The sequence below is a fragment of the Oratosquilla oratoria genome, chromosome 1 (genome assembly GCF_046742065.1).
Source record: "Oratosquilla oratoria isolate Oo_2021 chromosome 1, ASM4674206v1, whole genome shotgun sequence".
Lineage (NCBI taxonomy): Eukaryota > Metazoa > Arthropoda > Malacostraca > Stomatopoda > Squillidae > Oratosquilla > Oratosquilla oratoria.
In genome coordinates this window covers 101,163,499-101,185,088 of record NC_134777.1, presented here as the reverse complement: position 1 = coordinate 101,185,088, position 21,590 = coordinate 101,163,499, and the positions used below count along the sequence as shown (strand labels likewise).

At 39.3% G+C, this 21,590-nt stretch overlaps 1 protein-coding gene across 8 annotated transcripts in view; it reads left to right on the top strand.

Annotated features, from left to right (window-relative positions):
- The window catches only part of Nak (Numb-associated kinase), a 264,091-nt gene that overhangs the window by 29,608 nt on the left and 212,893 nt on the right, over positions 1-21,590 (top strand). For all 8 annotated transcript variants that reach the window (XM_076183446.1, XM_076183436.1, XM_076183397.1 and 5 more), the window contains exons 2-3: positions 4,578-4,696; positions 5,617-5,750. In XM_076183446.1, coding sequence (XP_076039561.1) covers positions 4,578-4,696; positions 5,617-5,750 — 253 coding nt within the window. The remainder of the gene's footprint in view (positions 1-4,577; positions 4,697-5,616; positions 5,751-21,590) is intronic.

Genomic DNA, 21,590 nt, shown 5'->3' with positions numbered 1-21,590 from the left:
CATGAGTCATCACCACTCTTTACTGTCATTTCTTCCCAGCAGATTTCTTTGCAATTAAAGTCGCCCATCATAACTATTCTTCCTCCGTCTTCCATTATTTTAGTTAATGCTATCTTTGTGTCCTCTAACATACTTTTATGTTCACTCTCCTCCCATGAGGCTGTTTTCGGAGGCACATAATTGATCACAAATTTTCTGCTCTTCTTATCTCGGTCTTCCACTTCTATCATAATCATCTCTACTGTATTCTTTCCATATATGACACCTTTCACGTTTATATCCTTCTTTGTCAGGAACATAACTCCACCCCCTTGTTTTTTCTCTCTGTTTCTAATCCAATAATTGTATGTATCATGTCCTACACTGTTGGGTGGTAGTGGGCCTTTTAATTTTGTTTCTACAATTCCCATTATGTCCGGTTCTTTTTCTTTCAAATAATCATTCAGTTCATTCAATCCTGTTATCAATCCATCTATATTTGTGTAAGACACTCTTAGTTTTCTGCCACTTCCATTGTGTTCTCTGTTTCCCTTATGTTTTTCTTTAGTATGTCGAACTGCTTTATTTTCATGTTCACTACTCTCCAATAGAATCTCTCTTTCTCTGACTCCGTTCTTTCCTCGTTTTTTGCCTTAGCTTCAATTCTTTTCTGCTTTTCTGCCTCTCTTTCCTCCTTATTCATTTCTCTTTTTATCCATACCTTTTTATATTGATCATTTGTTGCTAGTTTCCCTGTCTTGGATAGAATTTTCTCTGCCGTTGTTTGTGACCTGAATTTAATCTTAATTGGTCTGGTCTTATCTGTACTATATTTTCCGAGTCTGAATTTTTCCTCAATTTCCTTTATAATTTCTGGTTCATCTTCCTGGACTAATTTTAATAAACTGCTTACCCTTTCATTTTCCTCCTTGATTCTTGCGGTTCTATCTGGGTTATGTTTCTCTTCCATTCCTAATATAATTATACATTTCTTTTTGTCAGCTAATTCTCTTACTATATTCTCCTTCTGTCTCATCACTTTAATAACTGAGTCTTCATTATGTTCTTTCAATTGCTGTTTGACTATGTCAGTGAATGAAACCTTATTCCCTTCTTGAGTTATTCTCCAATTTTTAGCTTCTGTAGCTATTTTCTCACTGTTTTCATTACTATTCTTCTTCAATTTCTCATTCTCCTCCTTTACATTTCCTAACTGTCTTTTTAGGTCCTCTACTTCTTCAGTTAAGTTTCTGTTAGCCTTCTCTAGTTGTTCCAATCTTTCAATTCTCTGGAAGATGGAGTCTACCTTACCTAACTTACGTTCCAAGTCCTCGATCACCTTATCAACTCTCTCCTCTAGTCTTATCAGTCGGGGGGGGGTTGTGTCCCCCCCACCCTCTTTAAATCCCTGGAACATATTCTCGTCACTTTCTACTGTATTTCTCCTCTCTATACTTCTAATCTTTACATTTTTATTTGCCATTTCGTCATCCGGTGGTCGTTTCATGTTGACCTTACGCCCGTCTGCCTGGGCCAAGTCCTCCACATCCTCATTTCCTTCCATTTCCCCAGCAATCCCTCCCCTTCTCCTCTTTTCCTACTTACCTACTGCCTCACGAGCAATTTCCCCCCCCCCCTGCAACACAAAAAGGCACTTCTCTTTGCGTTGGTATCCACAATCTGCACTTTTCTTCAGAGCGTTCGTCAAGCCGTCCGTTCGTTGAAAGTGTGTGTGTGTGTGTGTATATATGTATATATATATATATATATATATATATATATATATATATATAATATATGTATGTATATATGTATGTATATGTATGTATATATGTATGTATAAATATGTATGTATGTATATATATGTATGTATGTATATATATAAATATTTATGTATGTATGTATATTATGTGTTTACATGCATAGTGATCAGAGTTTAGGTCCTGTTCAGGGCTGAAAAAATTTCAGTGTTGCTGCACTGCAAGCCAGCACTCTAACTCAGGTGGGCAAGGAGTTGGGTGTGTGTGTGTGTGTGTAAGGTCACAGCATTTTCCATAGATTGGGCCATATATGAGCTAGGAGCTCTCATTTGGGAGGGTAATTGCTGTCAATCACAAGTCCAACACATGATCCAAGACCACATTCACACACACACACACACAGAGGCAAAAACTCAATTTTAGGAAAGCAGATTACTAAGGGTTGAAAGAATTCTTTGAAGAAGCAAACTGGGAGGAATTTGTGAACACCACAGGAATAAGGAGGAAATGTGAAATCTTTCTTGACAATTACAATCTGTGTGTGAACAAACATGTGCCAAAGATTAGTGGAAGGAAGGAGCAGAACTAGGACTGGTTATCAAAAAATGCGAGATTGCAGAAAAAGTCCAGGGACATGACTTGGGGAAAATGGAGGAAAAGAAAAATCTGTAAACAAAAGCAGCTTGCAAATAAGCTTGGAATGACTATACAAGAATTCACAGGGAGGAAAAAGGCAAATTTGAATGAGGTGTAGGGTAACTGCAAAGGTGAATCAAAACTGTTATACAGGTTTATCAATGGTAAATTAAGATGCAGGGAAGCAATTAATAAGTTGATAGTGTATGGTGAGGTCATTGAAGAGACCTCAGCTCAGGCAGGAATAATGAAAGTTTCCAATTGGTCTTCACAATAAAGAGCAATTTTTTTTTAGGAAAGTAAAGGGAGGAAAAAACCAGGTTTAGAAGATATGAATGTAGAAGTGAGGGAAGTGTTCAATCTTTCGGGATTATTGGATGCGAAAAGCTTCAGGACATGATGGAATCTCAAACTGGGTACTTGAAGAATGGAGGTAATAACTAGTGGACAAGATTTACAGTTGTATTACTGTATATGTCCATTGAAAGAAGACATGGTGCCACTTTATTGGAAAAGGGGAAATGTGCTACCAATTCACAAAGGCGGAAGTATGACACCACTAAATTATAGGCCAGTATCTTTGAAATTACGTGAAAGGATTGTGAAAAATTGATGGATTACCATGAAGAGATGAACATTCTGATAGACAGTTTGGCTTCAATTCTGGAAGATCATGTGTATTGAACCTTGAAAGCTTTCACCTGAGAGTGATTGATGTGCTGAAAGAGAGGGAGGGGTGGGTGGACTATGTGTACTTGGACCTAGAGAAGGAATTTGATAAAGTACCTCACATTTGACTTTTGTGGAAATTGGAGAATTGAAGGACTGAGGCAAACTACTAGAATGGATTAAAGACTTTGAAGGAAAGGTACATGAGGACAGTAATAAAGGATAAGATGTCAAACTGGAGAGCAGTGATAAGTTGTGAGTTCCACAAGGTTCAGTGCTTGCACAAATAATGTTTTTTGTCAATATAAATGACATGATAGAAGGTACAATAAGCTATGCCAACACATTTGCAGGTGATACAAAATCATGAGAAGAGTGAAAAACAAGGAGGAATAGATGATTACAAAAAAATGTAGACACTATTTTATATGGAACCAAGAATGGGAAATGAAGTTCAATACCAAAAAATGTAAAGTACTGGAAATGGGTAGTAGTGGCAAAAGACCATCCTTAAACTATTCCTTGGGAAGTGAACCTTTTACAAAAGCAAAAAGAGGAGAAATATTTGAGTGTGTTAATAAAAGGCAACCTGTCAACTGACAGACATACTAGCAGGATTGTGGGAGAGACATGACTGCTGCAGAAGATTAAAGTGGCTTTTCAGTATATGGATGAAGAGATGATGAAAAGACTAAGAGCACTGGGTCTGCCAACCTTGAAAGATTGAAGATAAAGAGGTGATATGATTACAGTATTCAGATCCCGAAAGGGGATAGATTGCATTGACAGAAGAGAGCTCATGATTAAGGATGAGGGGGTGTTAATAGGTCATGGGAGCAAATTAAGAAAGACCACGTGTCTAAAGGAGGTGAAGAAATACAGTTGTCCTTATAGATGCATAAATACTTGGAAAGCTTAGGTAGTGATATAGTCCAAGCTCAAACAGTACATGAATTCAAATCTAATGATAATTGGAAATAAATCAGGGATATAGCTCAAGTTGGAACTGGACACGAATATGAGGCTCCTCTCCTGTATACTACAATTAGGCAATTACACTTAGGCAGGGCCCTCACATTGGGGGTGGAGGTGGGGGGATATACCAAGGGGCACTTTTATGGGGGTGTCAATTCTAGCCTGGACTTGCCACCCATAAGGCTGACAAAATAATGATGATAAAAAAGGTCAAAGGAGCCCTGGTTATTTTACAGTTATCAACAAGTTTTGCTTTAGAATCAACAAAATATGAAATATTTTCCCATATCTTCTCTGCAATATGGACATTAAATACAAATTTTAAAACCTATACAAATTTTAACACCTGCTTAATTATGTTGAAAGCCAATAGCTAAAATAGGGAGTAAGTGGATGTTGGAAGTGGTGATGGGGCAGCACTAAGGCATGTAAGAGCTCTGCACTTGGTTAAATACATGCATTACATTTTATATATATGTCAGTCTTCATATGGTTTCTCTTTCGTATGTTTAAAGTATCATATTTTTTCATATTATTTACTCGTTTGTTTTGTTTCAGGTGGATTTGCACTAGTCTTTCTGGTAAAGGGTAGTGGTGGTGTCAAATTAGCCTTGAAGCGTATGTATGTCAACAATGAGCATGACTTGGAGGTAGCCAGAAATGAAATTAATATTGCGGTAAGTACTATTAATGTAATTTTTTTCTAGACATAACTGGTGGAAATGATTCATCAGACACTGCATCAGCGCTTTCTTGATTTTTTTTTAGGAGGTTGGAGAAAGTATGAGATTAGTCTTGGCAGGTGTTAATTTTTCCAGTTTAGAATAAAAAAAAAATGAATTGATAAAATCATTGATACTATTTTCATGATTAGAATATTTTGAATAAAGGCATTTGTATATGTACATAAAATAATAAAAATACAAATTTAGAGAAATGCAAGTGCTTGTAAAGTAATTATACTGTAATTGGAGCAAACATTAATGGACAAGGACTGAAGAAAGGTTTATCTGAGAGGGAGCCACATGCCTATTGGATGGCAAAATTATATGTAAATTTTACGTAACCCCAAATACATAAAACTCTTCACAACTTTCCACTTCCTCACTCCTTTTGCTCTTCACACAAGCATTACCTGCTTCCATAATTTTTTGTACATCTGACCTCTGTTAATTCTAAATAGATATGCCCCAGATACACCATCACGCAAAGGACATTGAACACCACATCTTATACTGCCCCACTATAGCTATACCTAGACAAAAACAAAATATTTCTTACTTGAATGACATATGGGTCAGTCCAATGGCTGTTGTTTGTTACTGTGATCTGTGGGCCTCCTGCAAGAGTGACCTGGGGTTGACAGATTGATTGATTATCAAAGGCAAAGACAAAATACTTAATTTGTTTTCTTTGTACTTCATAAATCTTCAACAGTTGAAATGTACATTTAGTAAAAGCTTCAACCTTAAATGCTGTTTACTCTGCCAACAATTCCTACATTGTGGGGAGATATGCTGATAAATAATAAAGTGCTTAATTTGAACATTTGGTTATGGGTGAATCTAAAACTTTCTTTCACTTCTTATTGATACAGAAGATGCTAACTGGGCCACGCACTGTTGTTGGTTATGTGGACTCAAGTGTCACTCACACTGGTGGAGGTGTATACGAGGTGCTGCTACTTATGACGTATTGCAAGAAGCATTTATTACACCTCATGAATGACAGGTGGGTTGTGTTTATTACTATATATGTGCATTGATAGAATTAAAATTATTTGGAATATATACAAGTATTAATAGTATTTATTAGTATACAACACTATAACATAGGTCTGTTTTATTCACAACCAGATTTGTTAATTTCATTGTGCTCTCAGATTTTCAGTGATAGGATCTCAGAAATTCTAGATACAGAATGGCATGGTATATTTTGCAAGTAAACACACACACACCAATGTATATATATATATGGAGGGGGAAGTGTTGCCAGTTAAAAGAAATAGCCTTGGTGTGGATGTACTGTGTTTTGATACATTGCTTCTGACCCAGGGCAGTGGGTGGGATACAGGGATGACCATCATCCATGAGGAACTAAGATGAGAGGGAGGAAAGGGTGGTGGAGGGAAGTGGAATGGGTGGGTGGGAGTAGGTATGTGCTTTTTGACTTGGCTATCTACTACTCTCATAAAAAAAAAACTTTTGACTGCTCTTAACAGATTACTTCCTATCACTTATATCTGCAATACCTACCACAGTTCCTGTCTACCCTGTCATAAGCTTTTTTGAAATCCATAAAAGCCCAAAAAACATCCTTACCTTTTCCTAAAGCTTTCTCACATATCTGCCTTACCACAAAAATCTGATCTATACAACCCCTACCTTGCCTAAACCCACACTGTCCATCACCAATTACTCCCTCTGTTCCTCTCCTAATCCTCTCAGTCAGAAACTTCCCATAAGCCTTCCCAACTACACTCAACAAACTGATCCCTCAGAAACTACTACATTCTCACTTGTCTCCATTTTCCTTGTAAAGTGAAACTATATAGGCACTCCTCCAGTCCTCCAGCACTTTACCCTCTTTTAGACAAACATTAACCTCTTCACTCCGGGCCAAAATCTCGCGGGCAGCATTATCTGCCAGACATACGATGTGTCGTAATAATACTCGCATCATAAAATATAGTCACCTCTTATATTGATCGTTCTCTCTTTCACCCGTGAATTTTGATAACCATAAAAAATGTGATGACAGTTTAGAGAGTATGTCATTACGCAGGGTAACTACAATAAATATAATCAAGATGCCGATATGGCAGCCTCGCATATCCACTTGCTCCTCATGCCGCCTACGTATGCGGCACCGTAGGGAAGAGGTTAAACAACCTGACCATCCAGTCCACCATTGTACCTCTCTTTTTTAGACACTGCATGACACCCATCTAACCCAGGTGCCTTACATCGTCTCATCATTTTAATAACTGCTTTCACCTCATCTTTCCTTATTTCTCCTCCATTTTCCTCATTCACCACTGTCATTTTCTCAGTGCTTCCCACTGCAACTACCTTTCCCTCCCCATCCACCTTCACATTTAACAACTCTCTAAGATACTCTGTCCATCATCCTCTTACTGCTTTCTCTTCCATTATCACTCCATCTGCACTTTTCACCTTTTCTTCTCTACTTGATTGACCTCCTCTTCCTCTTTTAATATCCTTCCAAAACATCTTTTTATTACTTTCAAAATTTTCTGTAATACTCTTACCCCATTTCACATCTCTCCTCTTTGCCTCCTATATCATGTACTTTGCTTCCCTTCTCTTTTCTTTGTACCTCTCATATGACTCATCCTATTTTTTAAACAATCTGAGAATGCTCATTTCTTCTCTTCAACAACCTTCTGTGCTTCATCATCCCACCACTCACCACCCTTCTATTTCCTCCCATCCTCCTTGTTCCATACACCATCTTTGCACACCTTGTGACTCCCTCCTTGAAACATCCCCATTCCTCCTCCGCTCCTTGTGCTACTCTATCCTTCGCTCCCTCCTACTCTTCTCTCAGCTTCTTTTACTATTTCTCCTTTACTTTCTCATACAAGTAATTTACTCTTAGCACCTCCCTACCTTCTTTCTTATTCCTCTTTCTCCATTTATCCACCACTCTCAACTTACCTTCCACCAAGAAATAATCTGATATTCCCCCACTCTCTCCCCTTAGAACATATACATCCAAAACTCTTCCTACTCTTCTCTTGGTTACCACTATATAGTCCATTAAAGCCCTATCTTCCACCCATCCATCCACCACCCTCTTCCATGTGTACTTATGCTTGATTCTCTTCCCCTAAACACTGTATTTGCTATTATCAACTCTCTAAACACATTATCATCATCTCTCCACTACAATTTTTTCCCTGGAACTCCACATTTCCCAACCACTCCTTTTATTGGTTCATCTACCCAATCATTGAGATCTCCCAATACCACTACATTAACATTTCTCCCTCAACCCTCTATGCACTCGTTTAAGTCTATCCAAAAAGCCTCCCTCTCCTCTACACTCTTCTCATTACCAGGTCCATATGCACTTGCAAAAATCCACATCTCCCTTCCCAGTTTCACCTTACCCACATTAACCTTCAAACCTCCTTACACTCCACCATGTGTTTACCTATCTCATCACTTATTAGTATAGCCACCCTTTCTCTCCCTCATCCTCTCTTCACTCCTGACACACTCCCAAACTCAAACTCACCCCTCCCTTTTAACTTAGTTTCACTCAATACCAACACATCCATCTTTCCTCTCACAAATATACTGCCTATCTCTTTCCTTTTACTGTAATCTGTACCACATCCATGCACATTAAAAGACCCAAACCTTAGGGTTCTGGATGGAAAACTCCCAGACCCTCTTATGCCTTTGCATTTTTTGGGCTGCAGAGAGTAGGATGCCTAGTTCTACCCCCATCCATTTTTTTGTCGCCTTTTACGACTCAAGTTGAAACACTTGGTGGCAGTATTCTCTCTCCTACCACAGGGTTCAGTGAAAAAGGAAATAAATATTCAGAGAAGTGTTACAGGACAGTAAGAGTAGGGGGACAGCATAACAGAGGGATAGTCACAGTATAATAAAGTATAATCATTTCTCTATTGATAGAGAATTACTCTATCACAGACAAAATGTGTGTCTCTGGTCCATAGAGGTTCCCCACATAGACCCTAAAGTATCAGCTGCATCCGAATGTGCAGCTTTTAACCCCACAATAACATGCAGCCAATACCCTAAATGTGGTATTTGTATATATAAATATATATATACACCAAGGGCTTCTTTCTCCTTATAAGAGAAGTCAGAAGGCATGTGACCACTCCCACCCTTTTCACTTCAGGCAGTTTCTTTCCTTTTAACCCCTTCCATACGGTGCCGCACACGTAGGCGTCATGGGGAGCGAGTGTATTCGCGAGGCTGCCATATCGGCGTCTTGATTATATTTTTTGTAGTCGCCCCTCCATAATGACATTCTTTCTAATTCTTTTGTAATCGCATTTTTTATGGTTATCAAAATTCACGGGTGAAGAGAGAACGATCGATATAAGCGGTGACTATATTTTATGATGCGAGTATTATTACGACACGTCGTACGGCTGGCATTGGTTGCTGCCACCGTGATCTAAGTCCATGACGCCTACGTGTGCGGCACCGTATGGAAGGGGTTAAGACTTCCAACTTGCTGCCATCTTCTCCCTATGTACATCTCATCACCTAACTTTTACCCACATTACCTTCAACTTTCTCCTGTTGCATACCTTCCCAAAATCTGTCACTAACTTATTTAATCCCCACTCTGACCCTGCCAGAAGTGCAGTGTTTTCAGTAAACAACAACTGGCTCACCTTCCAGTTTTCTCCATTTTCTTTAACCATCTCCAGTCCCCTGCCCATTACATTCATATTTACCTCTCGCACTGCCACATCCATATACACATTGAACAGCCATGGTGACATGACACAGCCCCTATGCAGCCCCACTTGTACCTCAAACTACTCACTCTCTCCATTTCCAATTATAACAGAGGCTCTACTACTCTTGTAAAAACTCTTGGCTGCCACTAACAGCTTGTCCCTAGTCCCATATATCTGCAAAACCTCCCACAGTGTCTTTCTGTCATAAGCCTTTTTCAAATTCATATAGTCCCAAAATGTGTCTTTACCTTTTGCTAAAGCTTTCTCATGTACCTGCTTTACCACAAAAATTTGATGTATTGTGTTGATGTCCAGTATGTGTGTGTGTGTGAGAATAAACACCTTGTGAGATCGAAACCTTTATTGGTACTACGTTTCGCTTGTTACAGCTTTTTCAAGCGAAACGTAGTACCAATAAAGGTTTCGATCTCACAAGGTGTTTATTCTCACAGTCTTGTCGGCTTTTGCCATTGTGATTCATGTGTGTGTGTATTTACCTAGTTGTATCTTACAGGAAGGGGAGCTATGCTCGTGGTGCCCGGTTTCTATATCTTGGAGTGTGTATTTACCTAGTTGTATTTTACGGGAAGGGGAGCTATGCTCGTGGTGTCCCGTTTTCGTATCTCTTTTTATCTAAACTATTTTTAAATTCATGTATTGTTTTTGCACACACCACTTTCTCATCTAACTTGTTCCAACTGTCTATTACTCTGTGAGGAAAGCTGTTCTTTTTCACATCTCTTCTATAGCTGTCTTTTTTTTTATTTTCTTTCCATGTCCTCTTGTATTTCTGTCATCCCATTTTATCAGATTCTCTCTGTCAGTAATTTCTATACCTTTCATGATTCTGTAAATAGCTATCAAATCTCCTCTCTTCTTTGCTCTAGTGTCTGTAGTTCAAGTTTTTCTAGTCTCTCTTCATATGATAGTTTTGATAGTGTTGGTGCCAATTTTGTAATTGCTCTTTGTATTCTTTCAAGTTTTTTTATGCATTTTTTTGCACATGGTGACCATATCGTTGCTGCATATTCCAATCTTGGTCTTATCAGAGTGATTAGAATTTTCTTCACCATTTCTTCATCCAGGTATGTAAATGCCACTTTGATTGTTCTTATTAAATTATAGGTTTCTCCGAAAATCTTATTTATATGTTTTTCAGGTGACATATTATTCATAACAATGACTCCCAGGTCCTTCTCATTTTCTACTTTTTTTTATTCCTTCTTCTCCCAATTTATATGATCCTGTTATTCTGTTTTTACTTTTTCCAAATTCCATTATACTACACTTTTTTGTATTGAACTCCATCTCCCACTTCTTACTCCATTCCTGTACTTTATTTAGATCTCTTTGTAGTGATTCACAATCTTCTTCCGTGTTCACTTTTTTCAATAGTTTTGCATCATCTGCAAAAAAGCTCATATAGCTTTCAATTCCTTCATCCATATCATTAATACATATAGCAAACATTATTGGGGCCAGAACTGTTCCTTGTGGAACACCGCTTATTACTTCATCCCATTTTGAGTGTTGATCTCTTATCACTACTCTCATTTTTCTTTCTTGCAAAAAGTCTTCCATCCAATTTAGCAGTTTGCCCTGTATTCCTCCAGTTTCTAATTTCTTAAGCAACTTTTTATGTGGTACTTTGTCAAAAGCTTTATTTAGGTCTAGAAATGCACAATCAGCCCATCCATCTCTTTCTTGTATTATATCTATTAGTCTTGAATAGAAACATATTAAATTGGTGACGCATGATCGTCCTTGTCTGAATCCAAATTGCCTTGGATTGAGCACGTTGTTTTTTTCTAAATAGTTTACCCATCTATTTTTGACAATTCTTTCACAAATTTTTGCTATTGTACTTGTTAGAGAGACTGGCCTATAGTTGTTAGGGTCTTCTTTATTTCCTCCTTTATATATAGGTACTATATTTGCTTTTTTCCAATCTTCTGGAACTTACCTTCTTTCAAGGAACTGTTTATTTTGCTATGTATTATGTCTGTCAGTTCATTCCTGCATTCTTTCAAAATCCAGTTTGCTATTTCATCTGGTCCATGTGATTTTCTGACATCAAGATTACTCAAGTGTGTCAATATTTCATTCTTTGTTACTTCTATTTCTTTCATAGGGGGGACTTTCTCTTTACATTCTATCTCTTCCGGTTGTATGTTCTCCCTTGTAAACACTGATTTAAAATGTTTGTTCATAATTTCTGCCATTTCAATTTCCTCTGTGTATTCAATTCCTCCTTGTCTTAATTTCTCCAAATCTTGTTTGTTTTTCAATTTGTTGTTTACAAATCTGTTGAATAGTTTTGGTTGATCTTTACATTTTTCTATGACATCTTTTTCATATTTTCTCTTTTCCTCTGCACGCTTGTACATATTCATTTCTATAACAAGTATATATATTCCATTTTTCTGGTCATTTGTTTTTCTTCCATTTGGTCCAAGCTTTGTCTCTTTTGTCTTTTATCTCCCTACAACTTTTGTTGTACCAGCATTTTACATATTCTTTTTCTTGTTTTTGTCTTGGGACATACTTTTCTACTTTTTTATAGATTTTTGTCAAAATATTCCATTTCTCTTCTACTGTTGTATCTTTGTGTATTCTTTCCCAGTTTTCATTTTGAAAAATTCTCTTATTTTATCAAAATTTGTTTTTTCATACATCAATCTTCCTTTTCTATATTGTTCACATCTTTTCATGTATTTTTTCTCATTTAGCTCTAGTTCTATCAATATGTGGTCACTCTTGCTTATTGGTGCCTGGTATTCTATCTTTTCCACTATTTTAGGTTCTGATGTGATTATTAGGTCTAGTCTCGATGGTTCTTCATTTCTATACCTAGTGTTCTCTTGGATCCATTGTGTCATTGTGTGGTCAATAATCATCTCAAGTAGAACACTTCCCCATGAGTCTTCTCCACCCTTTACGGTCATCTCTTCCCAGCATATTTCTTTGCAATTATAGTTGCCCATCATAACTATTCTTCCTCCATCTTCCATTATCTCGTTTAGTGTTATTCTTGTGTCTTCTAACATGCTTTTATGTTCATTCTCTTCCCATGAGGCTGTTTTTGGGGGCACGTAGTTTATTACAAACTTTCTGCTCTTCTTATCTCTATCTTCTACTTCTATCATAATCATCTCTACTCTATTCTTCCCATATGTGACTCTCTTCACGTTTATATCCTTCTTAGTCAGGAACATAACTCCACCCCCTTGTTTTATCTTTCTGTTTCTAATCCAATAATTATATGCATTGTGTCCTATGCTGTTGGGTGGTAGTGGGCCTTTTAATTTTGTCTCAACAATTCCCATTATGTCCGGATCTTTTTCTTTCAGATATTTGTTCAGTTCATTCAGTCCTGTTATTAATCCATCTATATTTGTGTAGGATACTCTTAACTTTCTGTTATTTCCATTGTATTCTCTGTTTCTTTTGTGTTTATCTCTTTTATGCTCCATTTCTTCAATTTCATATTCACTACTCTCCAGTAGAATTCTTGTTTTTCTGTCTCCGTTCTGGTCTCGTTTTTTTTCTTAGCTTCATGTCTATTCCTTATTTCCTCTCTTTCCTCTATATTCATTTCCCTTTTTATCCATACCTTTTTATATTGTTCACTTGTTGCTAGTTTCCCTGTTTTGGTTAAGATATTCTCTGCCGTCGTTTGTGACCTGAATTTAATCTTAATTGGTCTGGTCTTGTCTGTACTATATTTCCCAGGCCTGAATTTCTCTTCAATTTGTTTAACTATTTCTGGCTCATCTTCCTGAACTAATTCTAGTAAATTTCTTTCTTTTTCATTTTCCTCTTTGGTTCTTGTGGTTCTATCTGGGTTATGTTTCTCTTCCATTCCTAATATAATTATACATTTCTTTCTATCTGCTAAGTCTCTTACTATATTCTCCTTCTGTCTCATCACTTTAGTAACTGAGTCTTCAGTTTGTTCTTTTATTTGCTGTTTGATTATGTCAGTAAATGCAACTTTACTGTTTTCTTGAATTTTTTTCCAACCCTCCTTGTTGTCCTTATTATTCTCCTTTAAGACTTTATTCTCCTCTTTTACTTCTTTTAACTGTTTTTTTTTAATTCTTCAATTTCTTTAGTTATGTTTTTGCTCGCCTTCTCTAGTTCTTCCAATTTTTCAACCCTCTGCACAATGTTGTTAACATGACCGAACCTAAGTTCCCAGTGCTCGATCATCTTATCGAGCTTCTCTTCTAGTCTTGTTAATTGGGGGGGGTTTGTGTCCCCCCCACCCTCTTTAAATCCCTGGAAAATATTCTCATCACCTACTGTATTGCTCTTATCTATACTTCTGATCTTTACATTTTTGTTAGACATTTCGTCGTCCCTAAATTGGTCCGGACCTCTTTTGTTTAGATGGCGTCTGCCTGCCTGGGCCAAGTCCTCACCTTCCTCATTTCCTTCCATTTCCCTCAGTAATCCCTCCCCTTCTCATTTTTCCTCACTTTCCCCTACACCACGAGCAATTTCTCCCCCACCCTGTAAATACAATAGGTACTTCCTTTGCTTCGGGATCCACGAAATTTCACTTTTTCTTCAGAACATCCTCTAAGCCGTCCGTTCGTTGAAGTGTGTGTGTGTGTTTGTATGTTTGTTTACCAAGTTGTATTATACGGGAAGGGGAGCTATGCTCGTTGTGACCTGTCTTTGTATCCCGCAACATCTAGTTTGTTAAATTCATGTATGGTGTTTGCACACATTCTCGTTTCGTCTGATGTGTTCCAGACATCCACCACTGTGTGGAAAGCTTTTTTTTTTTTCTTCTTCTTCTTCTTTGCCTTCTTCTTCGTCTTCTTCTTCTCCTCCTCCTCCTCCTCCTCCTCCTCCTCCTCCTCCTCCTCCTCCTCCTCCTCCTCCAGATCTCTTATATAAAAGTCCTTTTCGAGTTTCTTTTCATGTCTCCTTGTTTTTCTTCTATCCCAATTTAATAGGTCTTCTCTAAGAAGGACTTTCATGCCTTTCATAATTCTGTAAATGGCCAACAGATCACCTCTTTATCTTCTTTGTTCCAGGGTTGGTAGTTTCAGTTTAGACAATCTTTGCTCATATGTCAATGTGTGTGTGTTTGTGTGTGTGTGTGTTTACCTAATTGTAGTGTACAGGAAAGGAGCAACAGTCATTTGGTTGAGTCCTCTCCAATTTTATTATGCTTATCAAATTCATTTACAGTGTCAACCTAATCTATATCCTTGATTTACAAATATCATATTTAGATTTTAATTAATTTACGCAGCCCGAAGGGATTTCTCCCCGTCCTCTCATTTTATGCAATGGGGGGACGGAGAGGGGGGGGGGTCGCCGATTTAATGAAGCGGCCTTGCTGTGGATGTGCTGTGTCTTGCGACACTGCTTCTGACCCAGGGCAGTGGACAAGGTGCAGGGATGACCCGTCATCTAGGAGGTGCTAAGATAAGAGGGAGGGTGGAGGGGTGTGGAGTGTATTCAGGGATGGAATGGGTGGGAATGATTTTATGCCTTTTTCTTTTTGGCTACCCCCCTTGTAAGGGGGAAAAAGCCTTGGTATATGTATGTATGTACAAAGGATTACAAAGGAGGAGCATGCCAACAGGAGACATTTTGGTCCATAACTAAGTTGGATGCAAAAATTATGATAATGATAGATAAAAATAATAATATAAATACATTATATATATATATATATATATGTATGTATATATATATATATATATATTTATATAGTATATATATATATATATATATATATATTTATATATATACATATGTTTAAATATATATATACATATATATATTATATATAAATATATTTATATATATATATATACACACACACCAAAGGCTTTCTTCCCCCATATAAGAGAGATGACCAAAAAACAAAGGGATAAAAACCACTCCCACCCATTCCATTCCTATCATACTCCACTCCCCTCCACCCTCTTCCCTCCCTCTTATCTTGGCACCTCTGGATGATGGGTCATCCCTGCATCTTGCCCACTGACCTGGGTCAGAAGCAGTATTGCAAGACACAGCACATCCACAGCAAGGCCACTTCATTAAATTGGTGAACCCCCCCTCTCTGTCCCCTCATGCAGAAAAGGATAAGACCGGGAGAAATCCCTTTGGGCTGTGTCAGATTATTTCTCACACATACTCCCTCACCCCCATCCCCCACTCACTCCACCTCATGCATCACAGCATCATCCATATACAACCATTCTCCACCCCTGTCTTCTGTCCTCTCCTGTCCTTTCTCAGCAGACATTCCCCTCTTTCCCAAAGCCTCTTTTATCCCATCCATCCATCTCATCCTAGGTCGACCTCTCATATTTGCCCTTTCCACCTCTGCCTTCCACACCTCTTTTACTAGTCTTTCTTTGCTCATATAAAATAAATAGGTACATATACCAAGGCTTTTTCCCCCTTACAAGGGAGGTAACCAAAAAGGAAAAAGCATAAGATCATTCCCACCTGTTCCATCCCTGAATACACTCCACACCCCTCCACCCTCCCTCTTAGCACCTCCTGGATGACGGGTCATCCCTGCACCTTGTCCACTGCCCTGGGTCAGAAGCAGTGTCGCAAGACACAGCACATCCACAGCAAGGCCGCTTCATTAAATCGGCAACCACCCCTCTCCGTCCCCACATGCATAAAAGGAGAAGACAGGGGAGAAATCCCTTCGGGCTGCGTCAAATTTTGCTCACACATACTACTTCACCCCCCATCCCCCCACCCATTCCATCTCATGACAACATCATCCATATACAACCATTCTCCATTCACCCCTGTCTTCTGTTCTCTCCCGTCCTTCCTCAACAGACACTCCCCTCTTCCCCAAAGCCCCCTTCACCTCATCCATCCACCTCATTCTAGGATGTCCCCTCATGTTCACTCCCTCCACATCTGCCTTCCATACCTCTTTTACTAGTCTTTCTTCACTCATTCTTTCCATGTGTCCAAACCATCCTAATACTCTTTCATCAACCCTATCTCCCAACTCCCTTTCCACCCTCGTTCTTCTCCTCACCTCCTCATTTCTCACTCTATCTAGCCTAGTAACCCCCATCATACTTCTCAGACACCTCATCTCAAACATATTCAAACTCCTTCTCTATTCCTCTCTTATGTTCCAAGTTTCTGCCCCATACAGTGCTGTTGGCACAATCACTCCTTCATATAGTCTCCTCTTAGCATCCATTCCCAAATGTCTATTCCTCATTACACTCTTCAATCCACCAAGGCATTTACTCGCTTCTCTCAATCTACATTCTACCTCCACCTTCACTCCACCTTTTCCTGCCACATTTGCACCCAAGTATCTAAAACTATCCACTTCCTCCAGTCGCTCTCCCTTAATACTCACTTCCAGTCTACTGCCACTTTCACTCCTTGTACATCTCATCACCTTACTTTTACCCACATCTTAAGCTTTCTTCTATCACATACTCTCCCAAACTCTGTCACCAATTTCCTCAATCCCTCCTCCGATCCTGCCATAAGCGCAGTGTCGTCCGCAAACAACAGCTGGCTCACCTCCCACTTTTCTCCATTTTCTTTAACCATCTCCAATCCAAGAAAGACTAGTGAAAGAGGTATGGAAGGCAGATGTGGAGGGAGTGAACATGAGGGGACGTCCTAGGATGAGATGGATGGATGGGGTGAAGGGGGCTTTGGGGAAGAGGGGAATGTCTGTTGAGGAAGGACGGGAGAGGACAGAAGAAGGGTGAATGGAGAATGGTTGTATATGGTAGATGTTGTGATGCATGAGGTGGAATGGATGGGGGGATGGGGGATGAGGTAGTGTATGTGAGCAAAATTTGACGCAGCCCGAAGGGATTTCTCCCCGTCCTCTCCTTTATATGGGGGGACGGAGAGGGGGGGTCGCCGATTTAATGAAGCGGCCTTGCTGTGGATGTGCTGTGTCTTGCGACACTGCTTCTGACCCAAGGCAATGGACAAGGTGCAGGGATGACCCGTCATCCAGGAGGTGCTAAGATGGGAGGGAGGGTGGAGGGGTGTGGAGTGTTTTCAGGGATGAAATGGGTGGGAATGATTTTATGCCTTTTCCTTTTTGGCTACCTCCCTAGTAAGGGGGAAAAAGCCTTGGTATATGTATGTATGTATCTCCAATCCCTGACCCACTACCCTTGCATTTACCTCTCGCACTACCCCATCCATGTATAAGTTGAACAGCCAGGGCGACATAACGCATCCTTGACGAAGTCCCACCTTTACCTCGAACCACTCACTCTCTCCATTTCTAATCCTGACACAAGCTCTACTACTCTCATAAAAACTCTTGACTACTCCTAGAAGCTTTCCTCCTATCCCATATATCTGCATAACCTCCCACAGTGCCTTTCTGTCTACCCTATCGTAAGCCTTTTCCAGATCCATAAAAGCCCAGAAAACATCCTTCCCCTTTCCTATAGCTTTCTCACATACTTGTCTTACCACAAAGATCTGATCTACACAACCTCTACCTGTCCTAAATCCACACAGTTCCTCACCACTTACTCCCTCTGTTCCTCTCCTAATTCTCTCAATCAAGATCCTCCCATAAGCCTTCCCAACTACATTTAACCTCTTCACTCCGGGGCACATCGCACGTCTGGCAGCATTAGCTGCCCGATGTGCGATGTTGCGTCATAATAATCGCATTATAAAAAATAAAGTCAGTGCTCAATCGTTCGTTCTCTTTCACCCGTGAATTTTGATAACCATAGAAAATATGATGAAGCCAGTTTAGAGAGAATGGAAGTTACGTAGGTACGACTACAATAAATATAATCAAGATGCCGACGTCGGCATCATCGCGTACCCACTTGCTCCTCATGCCGCCTACGTAGGCGTCACCGTATGGAAGTGGTTAACAAGCTAATCCCTCTGAAATTACTACATTCACACTTGTCCCCTTTTCCCTTGTAAAGTGGAACTATACAGGCACTCCTCCAGTCCTCCGGCACTCTACCCTCTCTCCAGCAAACATTAAATAACCTCACCAGCCAGTCCACCATCACTGTACCTCCTTTTTTTAGACATTCTGCATGGCATCCATCCAGACCAGGTGCCTTACCTGCTTTCATCATCTTAACAACTGCCTTTACTTCATCCTTCCTTATTTCTCCTCCATTTTCCTCACTCATCATGGTCATTTTCTTAGCATTTCCCACTGCAACTATCTTTCCCTCCCTATCCTCCTTCACATTTAGCAACTCCCTAAAATATTCTGCCCATCTTCCCCTTACTGCCTTCTCTTCCATTATCATCTCTCCATCTGCACCTTTTACCTTTTCTTCTCTACTTGATTCGCCTCCTCTTCCTCTCTTAATCTTTCCAAAACATCTTTTTATTACTTTCCAAATTTTCTGTCATACTCTTACCCCACTTCACATCTGCTCTCCTCTGTGCCTCCTTTACCTTTTGCTTTATTTCTCTCTTCTTTTCTTTGTACCTCTCATATGACTCCCTCGTCCTATTTTGTAACCAATCTGTGAAAGCTCGCTTCTTCTCTTCTACAACCTCCTTCACTTCCTCATCCCACCATTCACTACCCTTCCTTCTATTTCCTCCTGCCCTTCTTGTTCCACACACCATCTTTGCACACTTTGTGACTCTCTCCTTGAACCATCCCCATTCCTCCTCCACACCTAGCTCTACTCTATCCTTCACTCTCTCCCACTCCTCCTTCAGGTTCTTCTTGTACTCCTCCTTTTCATTTAAAGAGTTCACTCTAAGCACCTCCCTACCTTTTGTCCCTTTCCTCTTTCTCCATCTATCCTCCACTCTCAACTTACCTTCCACCAAAAAATGATCTGATATTCCCCCACCCTCTCCCCTTAGCACATGTACATCCTTAACTCTTCCTATCATAGTCCTATTTACCACTACATAATCCATAAACGCTCTATCTACCACCCTTCCCTCCACCACCCTCTCCCATGTGTACTTATGCTTGACTTTCTTCCGAAACACTGTATTTGCTATCATCAACTCTCTTTCTAGACACATTTCCACCATCAACTCTCCACTACGATTCTTTCCTGGAACTCCACATTTCCCAACCACTCCATCAATAGGTAAAGTTAAATAATAAACAAACAGGTAAATAGTAAATGATAAATGAACAGATAAATAATAATAAATAATAATCAAATAAATAACAATAAACAAAAAGACAATAACAAATAATATAGAATAAATGGCAGGCATTACAGCATCTTTAGTTGTTTATCTAAACGAATCTTAGGGCTTCAAACTGAACTACATTGCACTGCCTCTGCAGAAGTTTATTCCATTCATTAACGACACAGTTGGCAACGTTGTTTCTATCCACTTCCAAATTAAATCTATCTCCTGACAGTTTGAGACCATTATTTCTTGTCTGATTCTCATTCATTATGAAAATTTGTCACTTTTGACGTCCATTCCTTTTAGAATCTTAAAGGCCTGTATGAAGTCACCTGTGTGTGCTTTTTTTTCTTTCTTTTTAAGCTACTGTTTGAACTTAGCTATATTATGTTAAAAGCTATATCAAGTATTTATCCAATATGTAAAACTATATCTTTACATCCTTTAGACATATGGTCTTTCTTAAATTGTTATCATGACCTCTTCAAGCTCTTTCATCCTTAACCCCTTCCATACGGTGCCGCACACGTAGGCGTCATGGACTTAGATCTCGGTGGCAGCAGCCAATGCCAGCCGTACGACGTGTCGTAATAATACTCGCATCATAAAATATAGTCACCGCTTATATCGATCGTTCTCTCTTCACCCGTGAATTTTGATAACCATAGAAAATGCGATTACAAAAGAATTAGAAAGAATGTCATTATGGAGGGGCGACTACAATAAATATAATAAAGACGCCGATATGGCAGCCTCGCGAATACACTCGCTCCCCATGACGCCTACGTGTGTGGCACCGTATGGAAGGGGTTAAAGGGGTACGCGACACCTGGGGGGGGTGAATTTGGTCAAGATATGGCATTTTTCAAAACTGTGTTCAAAATGTTCGTATACCATTTAGAAATAAAACCCGACAAATAATTTTCCAGCCGCGCGCAATTTAAAGGTCTTGGTGAGGTTTAAAGGGACAGAGTTAAAGGAGCAACCCACACTAGACAGAGGTGTGCCATTTAGGACCTTCAGGCGCATCGAATAACATTGAAATTTGATTGAATTTACGCTCGCCCAGTGCTTCAATGGCCAGTACGATGGTGGAGAGAAAGGGAGGAAGGTGGAGGGAGAAGTTTTGCCAACTTTGAGCAAAGCTAAGCGTCAGTTACCGGCTAGCTCTGAAAGGAAAAGTGCGCATGTCTCATGAGCTCTCATTGCAATCTATTACTTTAGCTAGTACATATTACTCTTTAGTACAGTCATCATGGGTAGCAAAAAGAACAAAAGAACATCCACAATGACAAAAAACAGCAGTTAAAGATGCCAAGCAGTCAAAGACGACTAGCCAAGACCTCACCACCTCTCACTCCACCACCGCCTTCACCTGCACCTCTGTGACAGTGACAGAGGTAAAGGACAACATTAGACTAAACAATTCAGAGGAAGATTAAATCCAAAGAAGAAAGCAAGAGGAAAAAGATCAAGGCTATACAGGAAGAAGAGAGAAGAAGGGACATCATATGATGCTGGAGGGGGTGCCCTACCAACATAGATTGGTGAGGGGAATCTGATGAGGAAAGAGAAGGCGCCCACTGCTGGAAAATAAACCTCTTTCCAATGATTTAGATACCCTGAAGACCCCCAGCAGTGAGGTTTCATATGAAGAAACCGCCAAAGGTGCAAAAAAGCAAATTATATGATGGTGTCGTCTGTGCGTCGTCACTACTGTGATATACTTATACTTTAGTTTTTCAGTATTTAAAGTACTTATAATTAAAATATGTTGATGATTTTTACTGTACTTACTCATTATATAATAAGAATTAAGCCATGAAAAAATCAGTCAAATTGGTGAAACTATAAGCAAGGTACAGATATATCTATATTTCAAGTTGCCATATCTCCGTTCAATATTTTTTTACTTTTTTTTTAATCATAAAAAATCTAAAATACATCAGATT